Source organism: Haliotis asinina, chromosome 9, assembly GCF_037392515.1.
Source record: "Haliotis asinina isolate JCU_RB_2024 chromosome 9, JCU_Hal_asi_v2, whole genome shotgun sequence".
NCBI lineage: Eukaryota > Metazoa > Mollusca > Gastropoda > Lepetellida > Haliotidae > Haliotis > Haliotis asinina.
The window spans coordinates 1,370,130-1,394,557 of NC_090288.1; the positions used below are offsets into that span (position 1 = coordinate 1,370,130).

At 40.2% G+C, this 24,428-nt stretch overlaps 1 protein-coding gene across 10 annotated transcripts in view; it reads right to left on the reverse strand.

The window, feature by feature from the left end:
- Nucleotides 1-24,428, reverse strand: part of LOC137295696 (dystroglycan 1-like) — a 77,313-nt gene that overhangs the window by 14,060 nt on the left and 38,825 nt on the right. For 2 of the 10 annotated variants that reach the window (XM_067827188.1, XM_067827182.1), the window contains exon 2: nucleotides 2,965-3,369. In XM_067827188.1, the coding sequence (XP_067683289.1) occupies nucleotides 2,965-3,270 (306 nt within the window). In that variant the 5' untranslated portion in view covers nucleotides 3,271-3,369. Of the gene's footprint in view, nucleotides 1-2,964; nucleotides 3,370-3,539; nucleotides 3,561-3,719; nucleotides 3,790-9,107; nucleotides 9,208-11,000; nucleotides 11,158-22,399; nucleotides 22,419-22,699; nucleotides 22,807-22,986; nucleotides 23,147-24,428 lie in introns of those variants that run through there. The other 8 variants (XM_067827181.1, XM_067827190.1, XM_067827185.1 and 5 more) reach the window with 8 other exon arrangements.

A 24,428-nucleotide genomic window follows, 5' to 3' on the forward strand; every position in this document is an offset into this window, starting at 1 on the left:
CTGTAGTTACAAACAAGACTTTCAAATCTCACATAAAGGCAAGTTGCTCATAAAACTGGGGAACCTACATTATATAGTGGTTGGCGATTGCATGCAGGTAGGTGTAGACCAACAGAAAAGCCATCCAACTCTTACACCAATTTCAGGCTCAACTGATCATTTAGCCAAAACAAATCTACCGAAACTAACTGGCTAACACCCTGGAACCAGCGATAATGGGATAATACATTTCCTGTACAGCACACCTGTGCAGAATAGGTATGTTTGTCAGCCATATTTCAGCACATCATATGATATGCTGAAAAAAATAGCTAAATCAAGAAATATTTTACATATACAGATCTAAGAAAAATATCAGTCTACAATACCAAGCATAGCCACAAATAAATGAAAGATCCTTATTGGATTTTTTCGTAAGTACCAAAAATGAAAAAATAACTTTCACATACCTATAATATATGTTTGTTATATTACGCCCACCAAACATATGGCATGTTTTTTTTGTGACAGATCAGTCGCCTGTGCTGCGTACACTGACCAGCTGTTGTGTTCAGTTATGAATAAACTTGAGACAATTCACACGAAATGAACAAAATGCCTTTGTGATGAAGACTGATGAATGTATTCATGATCAAACCAAGCTTATCCAACATTACCCTAGCGAAAAAATGTATACAGAACTCTTTGTTCAATAAAACATGATAGTGGAGCTATGTCATCAATTTTTCCTGATATTTGTTAAAGCTGAAATACAGCATTGTATCATGTTTCACAATCATTAACACATGCACCAGAATACGCAATAGGGTGAAGAAAAAGGCCAAGAAATATTGCATGTTCTATTAACACTACCAGTCTGTGGAATCTTAATGTGCCCACGTTCCAAATATAAAAAATGGCATTCACTTTTGTTTATCAAAACTTTTCAATAACATGTATTGTTCTCACTAGCTACAAACTGATGGTCAAATATTGTGGTTATTAATTCTCTGGAACTTATTATATGTTCAGCCTGAGATTATTAAATAATGGTTCATCTACTAAAATAAGAGCTCGTTGTTCTGGGACTACGGTGCTGATGGTATTTCAGACCAAATGCTCAACAATGAACATAAACAGGTACAAAAGTGTTGTATAGCTGATAGAGTACAAAGTAGACATGTTACACAACTGTAGATGTATTCTTACAACTAGCACCATGTAATACAAGTTGGTAAACCTAAACTGTGCTACTGTTCTGTCATATTATAATCTAAGTTAATCTGTGACACCTGGAACCACAGCGCCTCTCTCCTTGACAGCCAAGTCTATATCTGGCACCTACAGTGCTGTGGGAACAGAGTGGATAAAGACGTGACTTATCGATCTTCACACGGTCAATATCTCATGGAACTAGACTTACACCAATCAGGAAGTCAAAAGTGATGACCAAATATGGATCTGAATAAAAAAATATCGTGGCACAGGGTGCAGTTACACACTGTAGTTTTTCATCTGCAAGAAGGTCTTGTAGAATAAGAAGTTCAGAAATCTCACAGAACATAAGACGGAAATGTGAATATAGCCAGCAATGACAGGGAGATGCCAATATTTTCATGAATATTTCAGGTGGATCTTTACACACTCATAGTACCACCATCTTTCCTATATGATTCAGAGCTTCAAAACATGGAGCACTCAAGGTCTTCTACAGTATTTGAATCCAGAGTCAAGACAAGAATCTGTGCTATTTACAGCATTCTCTTTGTCAGTCTTATCAAGTTGACTTTACATAGCCAGACATGTTTCTGTTATTTTTACTGCAATAAGTCCTCAGTCAGTGTACTAACTGAAGCTTACAAATTCTGGCCGGCATCTCATGTAGTCTCAGAGCCAAACATATATCTTTCTGTCAGCCTATAAATGTCTCAGTCACAATCCAACATATCTGATTACATAGGGCATAAATCAATATGGAGTTAACTGTTATAAGTGACAAAATATTTACTAAATATATGAACTATTTGTAAGTATGACTACAGTTTCCATAGTGACATTTCAGAATTTTGCTGTTGTGCACCCAGTTCCCAACATAGCAGCATCACTTTGGTTGAATACTCTACTATATCATGAATATTCTTACAGCTGGTTTTCAAAATAAGCATTTTTGTACACAGCCAGTGAGGGCCTGACTCAGCACCACAAACTGTGATATATACAAGTCACAGTATGACTAGAGTACAACCAACATGACATATAAATGTATCTCAACTAACAGGATAAATCATATTCATTGATTAGTAAACAAAAAAAGGTTCAGAAAACCCAATATTTCCAAATGTCTATAAGCTGGTCTGCCATAACAAGACAGATAAGATTTAGTCATAAACACAAAAAGACTGGCTGTTTTTAACACCCCTTAAGTCACATATATTTAACCTTCCATTACACACACCAACTCCAGCTGGACATGGATGAATTCAATAAGGATTAAGCACTAGATCAATCACAAATAAGATATGTTTCTTTTCAGGTGGCCACTCTTCCTGTTACAGTTATTTTGAGAGAGAAGTGGATAACGAAGGCTCCTGTTGTATCAGGGGAGGGGTGACATGTTTGGGGCAGGATGACATGCCTGGCAGAGAGCTCAGTACACTTGGTCCCAGTTAACCAACTCCAGGAACAGAGGTATCTCTCCCTGGTTTATCAAAACCAGGTCAGGAAGGTCAAACAATTTATACCCAGCCTGCCGAAATTATATCTAGGTTCTTTAGTTCAGGGAACAAATTAGGAGCATGGTCCACAGCAGCCCAAACTATCATAAGATACATTTTATGAAAGACTTGGTAGCAATAAGTCAGATATCTTCTTGCCAAAATAGTTCATGCAACTGAAGATGTCTGCAGCACTTAATATCTGTCATTATAATCAATATCATAAACAGTTTTACAACAGAAATTAAACATTCTAAAGAAAAAGACTTACTTTATGTTGGAGGCCGTCTCCTTTGAAAGCATCTTGTGGAATGGTGTAGTTGAAGAAGTGTCCAACTGAGGCTGTTGTATCAGCAATACCCCACATCAGAGACACTGATGAGTCGTCACCAGTTCTAGATCCACGACTACTTATTCCCCAGATATCATCAGAATCAACCACACTTATACTACAATGTCCAACACTGGCCAGCATGAGGCTAACCAACACAAACACCACGGCCATCTTGCTTACTGCCGCACTACCACACGTGTACTTGATGATGATACTCCGACACTCACAGCGACGTTCTGTCATAGTAGTAATCCACAAATTGTGTCAGCTGTTACAGCATATCCTGGGTGCAGAATCGTTTGTATCCTTCTCAGAGTCCTGTTCAGCACATCACAAGATCACCTGTAACACAAAATCTCACATTAATACAGACAGAAGGCTGCCACATGGCAAATTGGAAAGAGTTGAATTATGCATGAAAGTCAACTACATTGATCAGGAATCTTAGGGTGAAGCATTCCAGTCAAAACATTAACACTCCTGACTGTACAAACAAATTCAGCTTCTTTCACCTCATGCAATGAAAAAGAAAGTTAATCTAAATAACAGCACTCTGTCCCATCCCGATTAAAAGCCAGCAGGATACACACTAATATTTTTAAAGTGAAGCTGACACTATCGTATCACGTTTCATCGGCATCAACTTCCTCTGTATTTTAATGACATTGCGTTGCAACCTAAAAGGCACCCACTCTCAGACTCTTCCCTCACCATGGGATCCAAGAAGTCAATCAGAAAAAGAGCGGGAAAGAGCAGACGTCAAAAGAACAGATGCGGCAGACGCACATCTGGCCAGATGTCGACATTCAATGTTACCAGTAGCTGCCGCAGGAGGCAGACCAAACCCTACTTACTGAGAGTGCAGGCATCGTGCAGTCAAAAAAGGAAATGTTTGTCATGGTTACGCACCAAGGGGAAGCTCAGGCAAACATATAACCACATGCCGCTCACTCATGGCTGTGTGTCTGGCTACATGACAAGATATGCTGCTCGTCAGGTTCAACAACTCGATCCCAATCATTTCTCATTTTATAGCCTGTGTCGCTTGACAAACTGACAGGTTAGGAGGCTTTCTACAATAGCTTTTGATTTTCAGATGAGGTCATATGATCTAATATTTATAATGCTGTGTCTTCCCTTGACCATGTTTCTTGTGTTAGACCTTCGTGAGATGAACTGGGTGTACAAATATATTGGCATTGTATTGGGACTACTGCACACTGTGATGCTTTTCTCCACAATAGCTGCTGCCTAACTCCATGCTGGAAGATTGGGTGAGAGATCAGGCTAAATAAACAGGCCAGGCGGGACAGAAACTGAATCAGTTAAATGATCTCCCAGATATGACAGACATAGTCACTTGTATGAGAGAATGAGATTCTTTACAAATAAACACTGGCCAGTCAGGTCGGCCCAAGTGGTTAGGACAGACAGTGTGGTATCATCCTTACCTTCGATGGGGTGGTACAGGGATTTATCAAGACCTGATCTGAGGCTGATATTCACACTGAACTCCATAGCAAATGATTGTAACAATTCATATTTTGAATTAAAATGTTCCAAATTCCTAAGAATTTACAAAATTAGTATTACAATAATGCAACATTTGTTTCCTATTAGCCTGTCAAAGACACTTGCTCTGGAATCCAAGATAAACTCCACAGTACTATAATGCACAATGTCTTAATTCATTGTCATCATCATCATCATCATCATCATCATCATCATCATCATCATCATCATGTTTCTTCCCTAAAAACTACAACTAACAGACATGAAACATCTTCACATGGACAAGCACAGGTAGACAACTGCCCAGCATCACAAGCACTGAAAGGTCAACACACACAGGAGGTATCCCGACATGGCCATACTGGTCTAGATGGTACTCTGGCTAATGCTTCTGACATTTAACTGCTAACCAACCTGGTCTGCCCTTAATATCTTAGTCTACATTAGCTCATCCATGCCTGTAATATCTGCATTCGAGGATCCAAGACCGACTGGACTGGACTGGCCATGCAATAAAGAGCTGTGCTTTCAGGGAAGGATTGTTGTGGACAGGTTTATTCCACTTAATAACTTCTACATCTAATTAAACCACCTTTCTCCTATCATATCAAACCATGTCATAACACAGTACAACTTTAAATCCTACTCAATTCCTCACGAAAAATCAGCAGAATATGAGCACTGTTGATGAAATGTTTATCTTACACTGTTGTCACTACCATTTCTGAGAAATAACACTTACCCCAATCTGGAAGTGGATGGTAGAATGGGTAAAGGCATATCAAGGATTAATACCCATAGTAGTCTCAGCCTGTGGGTTCAACCCTCCATCACTTTGTGCCTTGTCTCTTCCCCTACACTGAAGCCGGATGGCAGGGCAGGTAATGGGAGATCAAGGGTTAACACCCATCGTAATCTCAGCCTTTTGGGTTCAGTCCTATATTACTGTGTGCCCTGTCTGTTCACATCATACACCAGGACATCAGACTGACACACTATTCTCATATAGCCACAAAACTTATCGCAAAACGTTTTCTATTTCACAAGCTTTCATAAAAAGGCTGAGGAATGAAACTTCTCTACCCCACTACTGCACATGATATTTGCCATACATTAAGGAAAAAGAATGTTGGTCTTTAGATAAATCCTGCTGTTATTTGATACAGCGACACCATGAGTGTCCCAAGTCACTATTGCAGTCTCAGCAGTCACGGCTGACAGAAAGCAGTGAGAGACATATCCAGGGTAGACTGCTTAATGCTGCATCTGCAGCTGCTCTACTCACTGCAAGGAACATAAATAACACCACAGACACTGTCAAAACTATAAAATAATAACTACCTATCAAAACATTACTCAAAATACTACTCAATGTATATTACTCAAATTAGTTCCTAATTCCACCGAGTACACAATATTTGGCACTACACAAGAACATGACAGTTACATACCGGGACATTATAAACAACAACCAGAATACCCAAACATTGTGTTGGACCATTTGATCCCCAACTTGATCTGCAAGTGACTTCCTTGCAACTAAACCCAATGTCCACAACAAACAAACCTAGCCGTTATGTCAAGGGCAATAACTTGGTCCTGTACACATACCTGACCCACAGGGTTGCATAACCATCCCTTGGACAGAGTGGAAGTCTTACATCCATCTCTCAGTGATAACACTACAGGGACTGGCTTCTCAACCCAGCCTTAATCCATCTTGTCACTGATTACATCCCTAGATGTAACTGTTAGTACACAGACAATACAACCCCATACCCTGAGGCAACATATTAATGAATTAACGGGATCCAGGGCTATCAGTTATAGTCAAGGGCTTTATGACAGTTTTATCTGTTCTGCTGCAGTTTCAAGGGTTGGGACTGAGAGAAGTACTTCATACACTGTACCATGTATAGAATCTAACCAACATATTCTGCATGAATGAATGAAATGCTTGGATACAAAATGTCAGGAGGAACTATTCATTTGTCCACAAGGTATTCACCTTTCACAATCTCCTTACTTTTGAAGAAATATTCATTTTAGAATGTGTGGAACAAGGAATGACTTAATCAGTCTCACCTTTTCTCCTGTTCAAGCTGTAAGTAGGACGGACTATCAAAATCCCTCCTGTCCTGACTGAATGCCCCTAACCTTTGTGACTGTCCAACTACAATATATTCTCAGCTGGATCTCATTCCCTTTCACACATAACACCACTGGACATTCCATTCTCTTCCCACTGACCCCTTGGATGGACAGGTGGCCCCTTCGCTCTTCTGTTTGACCCCCTCCCAAGAAGGATTACAACTGTCGGAAGACAGAGGGCTCTCTGCCCACTTGAGAATGCCTCATGCCAGGCTAATGAAATGGATGAAACCACATGTCAAGTCTTATCAATATTGGAAACTAAATACCTCAGTTATTGAGATTTACATGTGAGACAGAGGGCGTGGCCTTGGGCCATGTCAACAGAACTGGGCAATCACTGTGATATGTGCCCTGCAATTAACTGTGAGGAAATAATGGAAGATGAATGAAGACACTTGAAACTCTATGGAATCCAGCCAGTTCTTGATGAATCATCTTATCTAAAGATATGCTGTAAGAAACACATTAAAAACTCCTAAAATGGTTTCATAGTTGATTAAACTTTACGGTAATAAGTACTGGAAAAAAATTAACTGTTGATTTTATTTCACAATTATTTTTAAATGAATACATGTAAGACACTTTTTATAGGATGATAAACAAACTGACCTCCAAGCTGTCATTTGGTACATCTGGAACTATTGTACCTGACCCTATCCTTGGCCTACAGAGGTACAACAGCCGATAGACTTCAATATAGGTCTAGCATGACCCATGAAATAATCAGGCTCCTACACAATTAATATCAATGAAATACAAACAAGTTTCTACAAAATGCTGGTGTTCTAAGTGCCCCCTGGTGGGTGTTTGTGTAAATGTAGAAATTGCTGCATGTAGAGTCCGATGATATAGCTGTGTATACCCTGATAAAGTGACCAGCTGTGGGCACCAATCAGGACATCAGCTGGTCAGCTAGTGGCCAGAGAACCTGGTGTAGGGTTAATAAGTTGACCAAATGTTTCCATCTACCACACTGCCATCCTAGTCTCCATATGATCCTGCGTCTGGAAGGGAAGGTATTTGTTCTGGGAAAACCATTGTAGCTATGGAATGGCCAGAGCGGGGAGAACCAAAATAGATCTCAGGGAAAAGCTTTTGTGTGTATGAAGGAAAAACTGAACACCATGGCAGGCCTTTTGTTGCAGGTCAGATCATTGGGGACATAAAAATAGATCAATCACTTCAATCAGTCCCAGTTTCACTGTGGGCCTGAAATTCTACACATTTAAGTCAATGGAATCTGTAAGTGTGGCTGTGAATGCGATTATCCAATTAGACACTGTGATGCTGATTGAATTAAACAAAATGGCCCACATGGTCCAGCATGAGTCACAAATCAGATAAAGGGTTAAAAGGGTATGAACCCAAATTCAAAAACTGATTATGCACGTTGTTATTCCCCCATGTGGAGAGGCTGTAAGGACCCAATCTGGTCATCGCATTGAAATGATTGAGGACCCTGATTGAGGCTTCAGAGGGGATGTACATTGTTGAACCACACTCAGAATTGAGAATTCGGAATGAACCTCCTCCAGTGGGAGATGAAATCAATATTCATACACCACAGTAATTCCACATTTCAAGCAGTGCTCAAACAGGGGACAAATTTAACATGAACATTTCTTGTTTTTCATGAATACAGATAATTCCTCTTGAGTTGTGAGCACTTGGTCCCATCATGGTGATCAACAACTCAATAAAATATGGCCAAAATAATCATGATAAACCTTTTCATAACCATAAGAAAAATATGCTTAAATCAGAGACCCACTGACAATACTCAGCACGTCTTATGAATCAAATGGCGTACGTACTGCATAGATTTCCTCAACTTAATTATGACATTATGAATCTCTTTTAAAGCACTGTTTTATTTGGATAACCCAAATGTACATAATTAAACCCTGGAGACAAAGCAACTAGTTCTGAGATCAGCAAACGGTTTGTTCAGCATATAGTTATTCACACAGAAGGGTGTGCTGTCATGCCCCCTTGCTAAATACTTTCCACTGTCTGGATCTAATGATCCATCATTATCAGGCCGGGGTTACAACTCCCCCGAGACTCCTAACAAAAGCAATTTCCCTCGTCTTTTCAGCTCACACAAAGGTAAAGTCCACCCAACACAACATGAGAGCCCCTCACCTCAACATTCCACAACCGACTCGAATTCACACATGCAAGTGGAAATAATAGCATTTCAACATCAAACACCTTTTTGTAAATCACTATGCAAGGCATGAACAAGGGATCTGGCAACTCAACCAGTTTACTACACCGAGACACAGATATGAACACAGTATTGTAACATGGATGTTGACTTGACCTCCTCCATTCAAATCTTCTTAACTAAATAAGCTGTAACTGGCTTAAGCAATAAATAGCTGGTTGTTGCCATAATAAGAGTCACTTACGTGCAGGTAGCTTGCTACAGACTCCCTTAGATGTGTGTCATATTGGGCCAGTCAGAGCAACAATGACCCTTCTTTCTTTCCTCTCAAACTGGAGATGAACAAAGGGAGACAACTTCTACTGGCTTGTTTAACCCTGAATATCTGAATGCTAATATCAATTCAGCGTCCAGCTGCTCACAAACCAGCATTATCTGATGTAACAACTCCATATGTGAAACTAAGCTACTTATTTCTATGACAACAAAATATGAAATAAGAAAAAGTGAAGTACAATCATCTGGAAGTGATACTCTACTTTATCTCACTCAGAAATTACTAATGCAGAGAAACAATTACAGCCGACATTTTTCATTCCACTGCAAGCTGCTGATAACAGTAACATGTTACAAGAAACGTACAAAGTATGCATGAGACTGCTGCTGAATTGGGTCAATAGTTCCATGGTTGTCACCGAGTTCCCATGTTTGTCACAGCAGGGTATCTGTACTTGGTCAACCTCTGTCACACAGTATATTGTAATATGCCAATACAAGCATGAGACCTGATGGCCTTGTAGCAAATCTCATCAACCTTGACACACTGAGCATGAACTGTAACTGAGGAAACAGACATAATCTTAACACCACTCTGCTCTGTTGAAACTCACTGACTGGCGAATACACCCATAACTTCCAGTGTGGAGATATCCAGGTTATCAAACTGGGGTATGCAACAATATCATTATATGAACATCCCACACCAGGACTGTCTTTGCCCAAAGACACAACTGTTGCCAAACGTGTATCAGAACATAGATGCACCTCAAGGAACCACAGATTTAGTGAAAGTTACTACAACTCTAGGCCAATGACTAGTTTCTGACATCAACATATTTTACTAAAAACAGATCATAGTAAGAAAATAAAATATCATGAAAAAAGACCCTTAGACTTTGTTCCCCTAGACTTGCCATATTTTCTGGACTTGTAAGGGCTTTCTTGGAAATCAATGTATGCTTCAGGGTCCGTGTGACAGACTACCACAAATCATTAACTGCAAAGTTTGGTTATGTAGAAAAATATCTAAACACAATATATTAAATGGTAACACATGTCTTAATTATCCTGTTGTACATGGTGTATGACTTGACTGTTGGTGAGGAATGTATGTAGGATAAATGGTATGTGTGTGTATGTGTGTGTGTGTCTGCATGAAATGTAATAACAGCTAGTTGGTGTCAACTGATCTGCAGTCTACCAGTGTCACACAACTCACTCATGAAGTAGGCTCCACAGAAGCTACACACAGTATCGGGCGGACATTCCACTCTCTACACAAACTGACTGTTTAGGCCATCAGGAGCATGACAAAAACATACCACAGTCAGACAGCTGTCTGTGATGAGTATCCTGCATTCTGTAATGTACCGCATCAAGGAGACACCCATGTGCTCACCAAGAGCTCAAGTTTCCACCCCTAGACAAGAAGTGGACTAGTCTCACTACAGTCAAAGATGAGTCCATGTGAAGCAATAGGGGTGGACAAACTAGGGCTTGTGAAGGAAGTGGAGGGGATTCATCTGACTGTCCCCATTTGATGTACATTCCATGAAACATGAGAAACATTTGTGAGAGCTGTGAATCACAGCACAGGATACAACGTTCTTCCAACCATCTTTACACAATTTCCGTTCCTGACACCCCGATAAAGAGCTTCCATGTGGCAATATTCAGCCCAGTTCATCCCATTGTGCAGCAGCCTTAATTAACACATATACCTGGTAGTGATAAACAATAAATCCGCAAAATGAACATTTATTTTCCAATTATTGTCCCATTTTTTTACTTCGTAAGGACACATTGAAGTCATATGTACCACTACAAGTCTTCTAAAGATACAAGTGTTGTTACTTACAATGTTCATGGGTCAGTGGTAATATTCCTGGGTATAATATCCAAACAGCGCAGCAGACCAGTGTATCCCACTACAACACCTCTTTATCCCAACAGCATTAGTAGATAAATGTGGTGTAACAAGCTCAGCTCCAATATCAGAGACACTGCAGCCAACTGGCACACTGGCTCTTGACATGCTACTAATTTCAACCCTGTACAAACACACCAGGATGATTGGTCAAGCTGACCACTCTAGATTGAGTGACAGCCTGGTCAGCCAATCAGTGAGCTGGACTTACAAGCAGCCCTATCACAGTGTTAAGTACCCAAGCTGACAGTGGGGTCAGACAGTATCACAACAAATATCACTAATCGAGGATTTAATCGTTTACAAACATACACTGGCATATGGTAACAGTGAAGAAAAGAAAAAACAAAAAACTACAGAATAAGGAAATAATGTAAATGGCAAAGTATTTAGTTTCTTGTCAAATAACGCATATTTTTTATACCACTCTCAGTGGTAAATCTCTTTTTAAATCAATTTTCACCTTTGGTATTTGGCAAACAGGAACATAATGGGGTGTAATAGAACTATCATAGCCAGCTGATAAATGGATGTGTTTTTATAAATGCACAAATGAATAAAAGCCTAGAAACAAAAGCAATAATTTTCAATACTTAAACTTGACATATTTGCTAAAGCATAATGACATACCCATCCGGATAAACAGCATCTAAAACAATCAGAGATAATCTCTTGAAATAATAATGTTTAATTGTTTACACCATGTGATATATGTATTGTTATAGCTGTGAGGTAATTATCCCCTTCCCCGGGGTAATCCCCTTGACCAACAACCCAGGGTGTCTGAAGAGGTAATGACAGGGATTGTTCTAATCCCTGGGTGGGGTGTATGCACTACACAATGCCTGAGACATAATGAGGAGTCAGCTCATTAATAGGTTGTTAGATGAAACACCCAATTAGCAGATGGTGCTTCTGTCTGGCAGCTGGACTAATTGTGAATTTCAAGGAAGGGATTAGATGATGTGTTTGAAGAGATATAGGTGATAATAGAGTGTCATACACCCTCGCCACTGATGCATGACAGACACAAACACCCGTTCATTGAGGGTTTGCAGCATAAAGATGACATGTGGGATTGGCAACATGACATTGGAACTGAGAAACTCACTGACATGATCTTTCTGCAGAAGCCATTCCTTTGTTACAGAAATAAAATAATAAAAGAAGCAAGGCATATTGCAGATCCTCTTTGAGGAATGCCATTAAAGCCAACCCACTAATCTTATAGCATCTACCCTGTGTCCACATAATAGTGTGGCACCTTAACAAAGCCAGCAAACTGACCTTATTGCTTCTACCTTGTGTCCAGGCTACAGCTATCCTGACAATTGAGTAGCAGCACCTTCATTCCACTCCAACTGGTACTGTCTTATATTCACTTTAGTAAGCTGGCACAATGTCTTGAGAGAACGGGATTGATCCCAGTGTGACAGATGCAGGACATCACAGACTGTGATTGTGTCCTGACTCACACCAGCTGCTGTTGTCCATGGTCTTGACTTTCTTCAACGTTTGTATCCAAGTATAGTTTTCATTGCAATATCTCTTGTCTAAAAATTGTCTGCAATCTACAGCTGTGACAAAATCAATCTTGTCTTTAATGTTGCATTATGCCTGTGTTTCTCGAGCTTCTGCCGCATACTCTCTACCCTCTGTCTTTGTTAGTCCACCAATAAAGTGGATACATGTACTTGTATCAGATGTGTTGCTATGACAATATGCAAATTTTATATTCTGTATTTCATGTTTTGCTGTCAAACTTCAGAAACAATGTTACCCTTGTGACTTGCATGTGGAAGTAAATTACCTTCATAAATCATGTCTTTCTAACACACCTAAATATAAACTCGTCTACAGTGTGAAACTCCTGGCATTAGAGACACAAAATATCAACACTATTAACTGTCCATGTTGACCAGAAACCTGACAATTTCAGAAGCATCAGCTTTTCTGTCTGTCTTCATTATTTCACATTTCTGTTGGCAAATATATTTTCAAAACCTTCAGCAAATATTACACTGTAAAAGACACAATTCATTTGCTATCAATTGAATGCAATCAATAAAAACCAATAAGAAGGGCCTCCAATACCATCCCTGCCTGACACCTCTATTTAACATTCACCTGGGCTCAAGTTTATGTATCAAAGTACAGCCAAATGATGTTGACACAAATTAAACATGACTTGAGAGTGCCACACACCTCTACAGTATCAGTAATAAATACATTCAGATCCCTCAAGTAAATATCACCTGTCTTATGTTATCCTCTCCATATTCCTGTGGCAAACATATTATTTCAACTATATAAATGTGCAGTTTTGAGCTCTACATCTCAGTTCATCCAAATGATTTTTCTAACAATTCCTCAGAGAGAATTATATATTTTTTCATATTGGAATTTTTTTATCAACAAAAAAGTTTAATGTGGATGAATTATTGCTATATGCTAAAAATAATGTAGATGAAACCTAAAATTCACTCAGAATAAAATGCTAAACATTTGCTTTGAGAATGTAAATATTAACAGAATGTGGTGGTCCGATTTTTACACTTGTAGCATATACAAAGAACCAAATTTCACCATGACAGATTGAAATACAAAAACAAAAGGCACTGTACAAGGCACTTTATTCATATTTACATTTTTCAAACATACGTTTGTGAGGACCTGCTGATCACATTTTTGCTGTCAAATTCAAATTCTGTACTGCTTTTGCAGTTCTAAAGTACAGTAAGTTCCAAACTGAACTGTGGGTGTGGTTGTGTGGGAGTGGTTGTGTGGGAGTGGTTGTGTGGGTGTGGTTGTGTGGGAGGAGTGGGGGTGGTCACAATCCACTCTGCTGCCATGACAGTAGACAGTTCTCTCTGCAGATGACATCAGGTCCATGATGAAATTCACAGAAACGTTTCCCATTTAACATTTAACTCTACTCATATGATAGTGTTAGTCACTTGGATGTGTAAGAGCTGGAGTGGGTGGAGGGTTTGGCAGGAAAAAGAAACAGGAAAAAGTGGTTTGTGAGTTGTGTCACTTAAACATATCCCAGCTATGTGGGTGGATCCCTTTCCCGCATCCTTAGTCCCATCTCCACGTGTAGCTGGGTATGATGTACCCGACGAAGGGGCAAAATATTTGAAACCCTGCCTTGGCAATAAAGAAGTTGACAACCATGATATTGTGTCTTATACTTGAATACCAGCTTCTATGTGGCTGTCAAAAACCTCAAGGGTAGTGAGGTAGCTTAATGCTTGGCTCATCATGTCAAAGACCTGGCTTCGATTCCCCACATGGGTACAACATGTGAAGCCCATTTCTGGTGTCCCCTGCTCTGATAATGCTGGAATATTGCTAAAAGAGGAGTATAACCATCTCGCTGAAGAACCTCAGGTAGGGTGCATATCAACCATACATAATGGATATCATCATTCTGGTACAGTATATATCATGTATATCCTCCAGTATAGTATATATGATGTTTACAGCCCAGCATGGTACATACCAAACCAATAATGCCGGCAAGGCCCAAGACATATAGTCTCCCATGTTGTGGTGCAGTTCAGAGGCTGGCCACCATGTTCCTATATATTACAAGCTGCAGTAACATCAGAAGATGCTTGATAAGCAGTGTTTGTAATGACACTCTCACAAAGCAAATATTGATCTTCATGGTTCTCGTGGTTCTTGTGTGTCTCTGTTCACAAAGCTGGAGTGGTCAGCCCCTTTACTTACATTACAAACGTAATTAGTCCGTCAACACTAGAACAGAATGCAGGTCAGCAGAGCCATTATGGCCTGGCCAGCCCTCATTCAGTGTGTGCATATTGTAAGACGACACTCTGATGAATACCACAGTATTGACACTGACCTGTATATTGTAATATACCATATTGTAACAACATACATGAACAGCAGTATCGATACTGATTCTGTGCTTCAGTGGTTCTTTGAAAGGTCATTGTCAGCTCTGGTACTGCAGATATGTATCCCAGATATGTATTTTGTTTGACTGGCATTCTAGACCACTAGCTTGACAACAACATTAGAATCTCTGTCGAAATGTTACCTATACAGAACAAAGAAGTTACAAATATATTTCTGTATACAGAAAGGCACCCTACATAAAGTCAAAATACAGAAACCTATGCAGTCCCCTAAACTGTGGGCAAGTCCATACTCTGCAACACACAACCAACATCATATGTAGTTGTTCTGGTTTAACTGATCTGACTGGTATTGCACATCGAGCAACATTCATTATTGTGTATGCTCGATTCTTTGTAACACAATAAAATGCATCTAATACAACAGCAAGATAGTCTTGATTAAGAAAACAGCACAAAAAGGAATGGTCTCATTCTAGGGTAAGTTTTGCATTTGGATTTTAGCTGGGGAACATTTCTATATGCAGTACACAGAAACATACCTGGGGTACAAACCGTAGAGTCCATGGCGACGAGACATATAACCCAGATCAATATCCTAAACATCAAGATGGTACTAGAATAATTTTCAGAATAATTTTCAGAATAATTTTCAGAAGCTTTTTAAAAAGGATACAACAGACAGAACTGACTGAAACAATATAGGGTTGAGACAAAACTGGAATATGCTGGTACACTTACATGGCTGACAATCATATGCTCCAGTAGATACTATGTGTTATTGAGACATATACACCCTGATGCTCTTCCCTCATTGCAAGTTTCCTGGAAAGATCACTGTCCAGGAAGCCCCAGTCACAACGTGAGTCCCTCACACACTCTTGATCTCAGTACTCAAACTACAGCCCCAATAGATAGAGATGTGGTAGTGCTATCATCTCTGTATGGAATAATCCCTTCATATCAATGCTCTACCTCATCAATAATAAATTTACTGGCTTATCAATAAAATATTTATTCCAGAAAACAGTTGCTAAGCCAGTGCTCCAATAATGCCCCCTGAAACTGGATTATCTAGCCTTGCTCCACAGCTAAACTAAGTTGTAGAGAGAATCATTCTCTTCTCAACAGACATGTCGAGATACGTGGACACACCAAGGATGCCAGTCTTTAATGGTCTTTTCATCTACATAATCTTGAACTCATCATATATACAGTTATAGTCACTGCTTCAGAGGCTTGTCCAAGTCTAGAGTTATCCAAGCAAGGAGAATGAGCCCGTCACATGGCAGTTCTGGTTTCTGTGTGGAGCTGGGTCTACAACTGTCTGACGCTGCTCCTCACAATGGAGGACAGTGCTGCCATCTGTCAGGAATATTCCATGAGTCTCTCCCATCACAGGATGTCTGTCAGATCTTAAAAACTGACATCTCACAGATACAAATGACTTGAAACAACTAACTATTGAAAAAAATGAGAACTGTATCTACGTCTCTTGCTCTGCATTAGTTTCTGTAAACCCTCACAACCCTGAAAGCCATGTGATAACATCTACAGCAAATAAAGACCCCCTGTTCATTTCCTTGCCTCAATTAATACCTATCCCTCCAGCCATATCATATATAAATGTATTACCCTCCTTTCCCCAGCACAGCCAGCCTCCAGCATCCTGCCCCACCCTGTACCACATACTGACTCGCACAATAGCCCCTTGTTTATAACACATTAAATTAGATATACCTCAACAGTTTTTAATATAAATTATTCATTACCACTAGCCCTGCTTATATTCATAAATGTGTGGAACAAAGGTTGGTGTTCAGCGTCTAATCTCCAGCCAGACTCGCCATTGATGGAAGGTCACACTTGGTAAATAGACAAAGTAGTTCCGTTAATTGCTGAATAGACACATATGTATGTTAGTGTAGAGTTACCCCCGCTCAGGCAGTAGATGAGCAGTAAAACACTGACTGGAAAATAAAATGGAATATTCATGTGGACATCGCAGTCTGTGTAGTCAATGTCAAACTGTCTAACATCAAGAGGCATTCTGAGTATGTATATGTATCTGGGTTAGAGTACCATAAACCACTCAGCTCCTAGTTGCAACTTTCTTCTGCAGTCAAGTCTGCAAGAATATTGATATTGCGCTTCATAAGCTTCCAAGATTTGATATCATTTTGCATTTATTAGAATCTGACATTCATCCCTAAAAAAACACACTCAACTGAGGGTTATGGATAGCCATAACTCGCCCAGAGGGTGAAATGTTTTTATGGATTTACTCTCCACAGCCATGTTACATCATATCTACAGTTATTTGTGAGCATTTTCATCAATGGATATTTGATCTCCGTTTCCACCTGCGGTAGGGTTAATACTGGGACAGGGCTCAAACAAAGCATGGGACCCCACCTTTGTGGTTTAATATTCCCAGTCTTCCCTTGTGACATGTCAGAGACAATACTTCCTTGTTGTACACTCATACTGATTCATCACAACCAGTCGTCCCAGTATATTTAAATTTCTAATTTAGCAATAGAAATTTTGAAAGTCATTCTCATATAACAGGTGATGTCACGTCATGATGTGTCATGTGGATGTCAGGAAGAATGAGCTGTTATAATCCACATTCACATCAGACTTGTACAACCACCCTCCAGGATGATGCAGTCTCACAGCACTCTTACAGCCATTGAACAATAACCAAACTATCTTCCTGACAATTAATCATAACAATTGATTTTATTGTCAAATAAATCCTTCTGATAATGAGAATATTTCCAAATGGATGAGTATGATGAAAATAAACGTAATGGAATAACAGTACTTATTGCATTAATAATATTGACATGTGATAATATGTGGAGTCAGGAATACTGCCCACACAAATGCCAGTATAACGCAAGTATTACACAGACACACCCTGGTCTGGACTGTTTGTTGTATCATGTGTCAGAAATGCAGGAATATGAACACATGGTATTCCAGTTGTTATAGTCATCTATATGATAATGAATTGTTGAACACATGTAACAGTACAGCCCTAGTCCAGCCATTACTACAATCTCCCTTGCCTGTAATTGGCTGAATGATACAGTGTACCACTACATCGTACATGGCTACTGGTCACACATACTGTTATAGCCTGTGTGTGGAACACAGTAGGTGAGTGAGTGAGAGAGTTTAGTTTTATGCTGCACTCAGCAAGTATTCCAGCTATATTGCAGTAGTCTATAAATAATTGAGTCTGGATCAGACGATCCAGTGATCAACAGCATGAGCATCGATCTGTGCATCTGGGAACAGATGACATGTCAACAAAGTCAGCAAGTCTGACCATCCGATCCCTTTAATCACCTCTTACAACAAGCATAGTCAACTTTTATGGTAGCATGGTTGCTGAAGGCCTACTCTAACCAATAGGTGCTGGGGACATATCATGGTTGGCGGGAGTGGGGAATGTGTTTTGCCAATCTTATGATGCAAACTAAATATGCAGGTTAATCTCAGTTGAGCTGATACTGATAGAGTTTCTGGAGATGCTAGCTGGAACAGAATTTCTTAAACTCATTTTACTTGGTGTCATAGTCAAGAATATCTCTCAATGTTTGAAGATACACATTAAGTGTTACTGGCATGAAGATTTCACAGCAGTGATTGATGGTATGAGCACCTGCCTGCAGGATATGCTGACGTACTAAACAAACCTGGGATTGATCCATAAACCATCTGAAGTGCTACGATGTTAACCTCCAGAGCTGCCACAAGTATGCCTTGGGGATGAGCAGAATAGGTGTGGTCCAACCTGACACACAAGTTGTGCCTATCGACATAGATCAGTTATTGTGCCCATTCCTTATAAAGTCACTGAATCTGGAGTCAGCCTAATCTGTAGTTTGCCATGGAACCTCATGCATTACCTTGCCGTAAGAACACACTAAGTGGTAGTAAAGAGGAGTACAAACATCACCAGGTGGGGCTGTTATGTATCCATGGCAACTGACTACACAACCCGTCTATAAGCAGCAGACCTATTGAGTGGCATTTCCTCTCACCTGTGAGATCTGGGTCATGACCGTATGATCCAGTTGGTATTTAGCGTGACACCCAGGTGAAAATTCCCCGACATAGATAGACATGAGGATCCAGACTGGTGGAGACACAGTGTATATCGGAACCCAATCACAACTACACCTGGCGGGGACGGAAATCTGGGGCAATCCCAGGAGGGAACCTACCACCCAAATAAATGCAGTGTATACTTTTCCTTGATCACGGACAAACACCTCAGTGAAACCACAAAAAATGTTGGAGGACTTAAATACTCAGTAATTTCCATGTCTGTGAACCATGCTGAAACTGCCGACACACAAGGGACATTCCTATAAACCCTCATGGGTGCCGTGTTAGATTTACACTTACACAACAAAATTCACACTTTTATGCAAGGCTACTATAATCTCGTACTTGAGAGCTTTTTTTTTCTTTTTTTTTTTAAAAAAAAGAAGAGAAACACCTTGGTTAAAGCAAACAAAGAGCTTTCAGTCTTTTGAAAGATGAAAGACAAAAACATCTACAAAAATATTTTCAAGTTGGTACACATCGTGGTGTTCCACAAGTCCCCAAGTCCCTCGTAATAATCGGAATCAAACCCAGGCGGGATACATGAAACCTAACACACACTGTGATAGACTACTAGACTGTCTGCTGTAAACATACAAGTCCACTGTTCCTGCCCTTCCCAATATATACACTTCCTAGCTCAACAATGTCTTTTTCACATCCAGTTTATCCTTAAGACTATATCAGCCAAACAGTTCTCCATAAAGAAGATCACAAAGATAAAATGCTATACAATTATCACTAACAATGCAAGTGTTCACAACTGATTAACCTACAACAATGGCCAGATTGTGATGCTATCTCAACCATCACCATCTGAAATAGCCCAGACACTTTTCCTACCATCACTGTTAAACCCTACAGGGCATAAAATATATATTTCCATCTGCTCTCCACAAAAAGTTCATAACTGTGATGTTCAGGCCCTGTCACAATCTGTGATTCACTGTTACATCAGTGAGTGAGTGAGTGAGAGAAATCTGGTCAGAGAAGGAACAACCATCATTACTGCAAATACACTAGTATTTACATACACAACCAACTAAACCACATGTAGCCCTAAGATGTAAAATTTTACATCTAATGAAATGTGGAACTTTCATACCATGCATACCAGCCTTTACTTTCTCCCAACTCAGCAACCCTTCACTTTCACAGCCAACACACAGACCTTAACCTTTCCACCAACTCACCAACCTACCAACCTTACTCTTTCCCACTAAAACTTGTCAACCATTAACTTTCTGACCAAACTTTCCCACCACTCATCTTTCCAAGTCACATTTACATCACAACCTTCACAAGACAGTGATATGCATGCACATGTTCCGACTTGGTATAAGAACAACCTTCCCTGTGAAGGGACTTGACCTCATCCCCCTACACGGGTCAGTGCAGGGAGGCCACAATACCCAGCAGTGTTCCAGGTGAGCTGACATGGCATTGAAGCAGCTCAGTTGTATCAGATAGTGGCGATAAAGGAACATTACTCTATTCCCAGATGTAGTTTTATGTCAGTGCAGTAAAACAACTGTACTGACATCTTAGTTGCTCAAGACTTTGACAAATACCTAAAGAAAATGCTTCAAGTTGATCTAACAATACATATTTGGGGAATATATACAGTTAGATTCCTCAGGTTTTGAGATTCACCCCTGTGTGACACTGCCATCCTGCTCTACACCTCTGTATCTCACTGTTATACACTCCGTTTCAACCTGCTATACACCCCCATATCGCCCTACTATATACCCCCGTATCAACCAGATGTAACTTTCTTATCAAATGAACTTGATGACCTTTGTTCTTCTTAGTATCAAATGACTGTAGGGAGTTTATTTACATCAACTACAAAAGCAAAATACATCTATGCTTCTCATTTTTCTTTTCAACAAAATAACATTGTCTGAGGTGACATAAAACATGTATCAGATCATTATTCTAAATGACATATGGAAGCAGCAGAGTCTGGTTCTAATGTAAGTAACACTGATGCTAAAATTAACTATCAAAGTCATGTCATGTTAGTTTCATGAAACTGAGTGCAGCTGTTAGTCCAACTATTCTCCTGCCAATGGGATACATGTAATCATCCCAAAATAATTCAAGCAATCAAATTCTCCTCCCAAAACAGCACAAGTAACAAGATTATACTGAGTGTTCCCTTACATTTCCTTTTTCATATGTTACAGGCACTGAAACAATGTCCACTAATTCATTATTTCTCCTCATTTCAAGTTTCACACTATAGCTAGCAACAATACAAGCCTAGTGATAAAGGTATTCCTCTAACCCACACTGACCTTGCTGTTGTCCCCTCCATGCCTGTCCACCCACTTCAACTGACCCATTCTGCCCCGCCACCATCCTCACCTGGGACAAAAGTCCACCCATAAATCATGTCTGTGCTCCAGCCTACCTAAATTTATTACTCCCACGAAGAGAAAGCCATGCCAGACGGTGGTCACCTGTCCCCTGCCCAAGTCCACCTGGGAGATATGTATGGTCCACCTGGGAGATATGTATCGTCCACTTAGGAGATATGTAGCGTCCACCTGAGAGACATGTATGGTCCACATGGCAGATATATATCAGCTATGTACACTAATGATTCTTCCAGAGTCAAGTTGAAACATTATCTCTGAATCAAGATGTTCATCTCTGGAGATACTGGCTGGGGGAAACCATATGTCTCAAGAAAGAAACATTCGAGAAATCAAATCCAATCCAAGTTCACACTAAAGCCACTCAGCTACCCTCTAACCCAGATAAGTGTTGCACCATTACCTCAACCCAGGAGAACAGTATGGAGGAAGTACTGTAACAGTCATCCTACAAACATATACATGACGTATAGACAAGAGCAGTAATTTGATGAAGTATGGTACCCCTCATTCTACACACATATATATGATATATCATCATGAACAGTAATTTGAGCAGGTGTGGTTCCTCTCACCCAACACAGCTAAACTCAAGGAAGTACTGCATGTTTCATTCCTAACAGGTAGATATGAGCTGTATCTCAAGAACAGTAACTTGAGGAAGTACGGTACTTCTCACTGGACATTAAACTACTTCACATGAACTGAAGTGGCTGGGCTTAGACATAGGCATCAGCACTTGTGAATACCTGTGTAGATAACGAACTTAACCTCTGAGTCTAATCCTGCCCAGTGGTGGAACAGGTGAAGAATCTCACCTGAGTGTCCACAACACCACACAGTCGGGAGGAAACAGTCAGCAAGTCCCAATTTGTTATAGCTGCCAATAGAGTGTAAATATGGCATGTTGTAAAGTAAATAGCATGTCATCTACCTGAGTCCAGTATCATGTCCAGGGGTAATGAAGCAGAGAGGCTCCGGTCGGGTTTGTGCTGACTAGCGTGCTACATGTCAGCAGAGATAATGTTCCGTAACACTATGCAAAGGTTAAAGGGGCTAAGATTGTAAGTTGTTATCAGTGAGCAACTGTCAACGTCCCACAATGTCATTCATTCATAATGTTTGTGACTATGTCAACCCTGACCAAGATTGGAAACTGTACGTGACTGTAATCACCAAGTCCATGAAATATGGGGTCAAATACAAAAGGCAACGAACTGTCCCAAATATCTACCTGGATCCAAGGGAAGGCTTGAAGCTATTTCCACAGCCACAGCTATTTCCCTCCAAAACTGGGAAGAGCAGGCGTCCCACACAAAGCCCCAGAACACATTCCCGAATGTCCAGGCAGTATGTCTCAACACACATGCAGTGTCATGGACTGGCGAGACATGCTCGGCCATGCATGAGATGAAATACCTGCGAAGCTGTAATGCAAATCCTTGACCGAGCAGAGTGACCGATGGCTTGATAGTTCACCAGCTGGGCAGTTTGATCAACCTACAGCACACAATACCTTACCTGAATTTCAGTAACTCCAACAGAAGTTTTTTCCCTCTGTAAACTTCAGCACCTGCTATTTCCGATAATTTCCGAAGGGAGAAACTTTAAGGTCCGCTGGCAGCTCTCACATATGTTTCACCCCCACGAATGGGAAGCCGGGAATACTATAGGCTAGCTAGCGGGAATACTATAGGCTAGCTAGCGTAGAATGAGAGCGCACTGGAATGAACACACTTGACTGGCGGGACTGAAGGAGGGAGGAGGGGGATGGCTGTTAGCGCCTGACCTATGATTCACTGAGAGCACGGGGCTCCCCCAGAGGCTCTATGGCTCCACACATCAGATAGACTGGGGACGGGGATGCTCACAACAAAGCATTCTTACTTCACTGTGGATGATCAGATTTAACATTAAATGGATATATTCATGTGCTTTTAACAAAGTGACTTTCAGGTCCTACACTGAATAATCCAGTAAGACGTTAAGAGTTGCAATAATTCTTGCTAACGTCCATCAGGCTTTATCCAAACAATGTAGACATGACCCCTTTTAAAGACAGAACTGGCTTACATCCTGGGAGTCAATATACACCAAACATCCTTATTTCATAAAGAATATTCAGAACTACGATTTACGTGAATTATGATTTGCAGTATGTAAAGCTCAGCAGAGCTATTCCAATAATATTCACAAGGCAAATCTAGATCAGACTTGCAAATCACAGAAGGCCCTCGTTTACAGAAGTTTTATAGAAGCACATGTATTGAAAACAATATATTCATACTTTATCCAGACTTGAAATAATGAATGTAGATATGTGATACGCTTTCCACATAGTTTCTCCTTTTGTTGAACAGAGACAATAAACTACTGAGATAAAATACTTGTGATGCTAGGACATGAGTACTTCCACAAATGATGAAGTCACTAGCTTGCCTTCAAGTGGTCGTCTTTAAGGGCTGAGAGGCTCACAGCTACTTGACATTCACATGTCTTGCATAATAGTAGCTCAAAATTGATGGAGTTTCCTAAACCCGTTTGATGTCCAGACATATGAATAATACAACTGGTGAGGCAAACCCACTAGGACCTTATTGTACACATTTACCTACATTCAATAATACGATGAAAACACAATTCATGGAAAATGTTATATAAAGTTTGAATTCTTTTGAAAGTACCATTCAAGAATGCAGGAAGGAAAAGCCTGCCCAACATTTACTATCCAGTCAGAAATGAAGTGAAAGTCCTGGGGCAATGGACATTATCCTCATGTTGAAAGATAGAAATAGATGGTAGGTAGTTCGATCACCGGCAAACTGTAGCGCAGATGGGTTGCGCAGCATAGAGAAAATGGTCAGCCTTCTTACATGCGAGTGAAACAAGCAAAGGCTGGCAACGTACATTCCTCGCCTCTGTTCGAAAAATATTTTTCATGTCAAAATGACACATCGCCACCA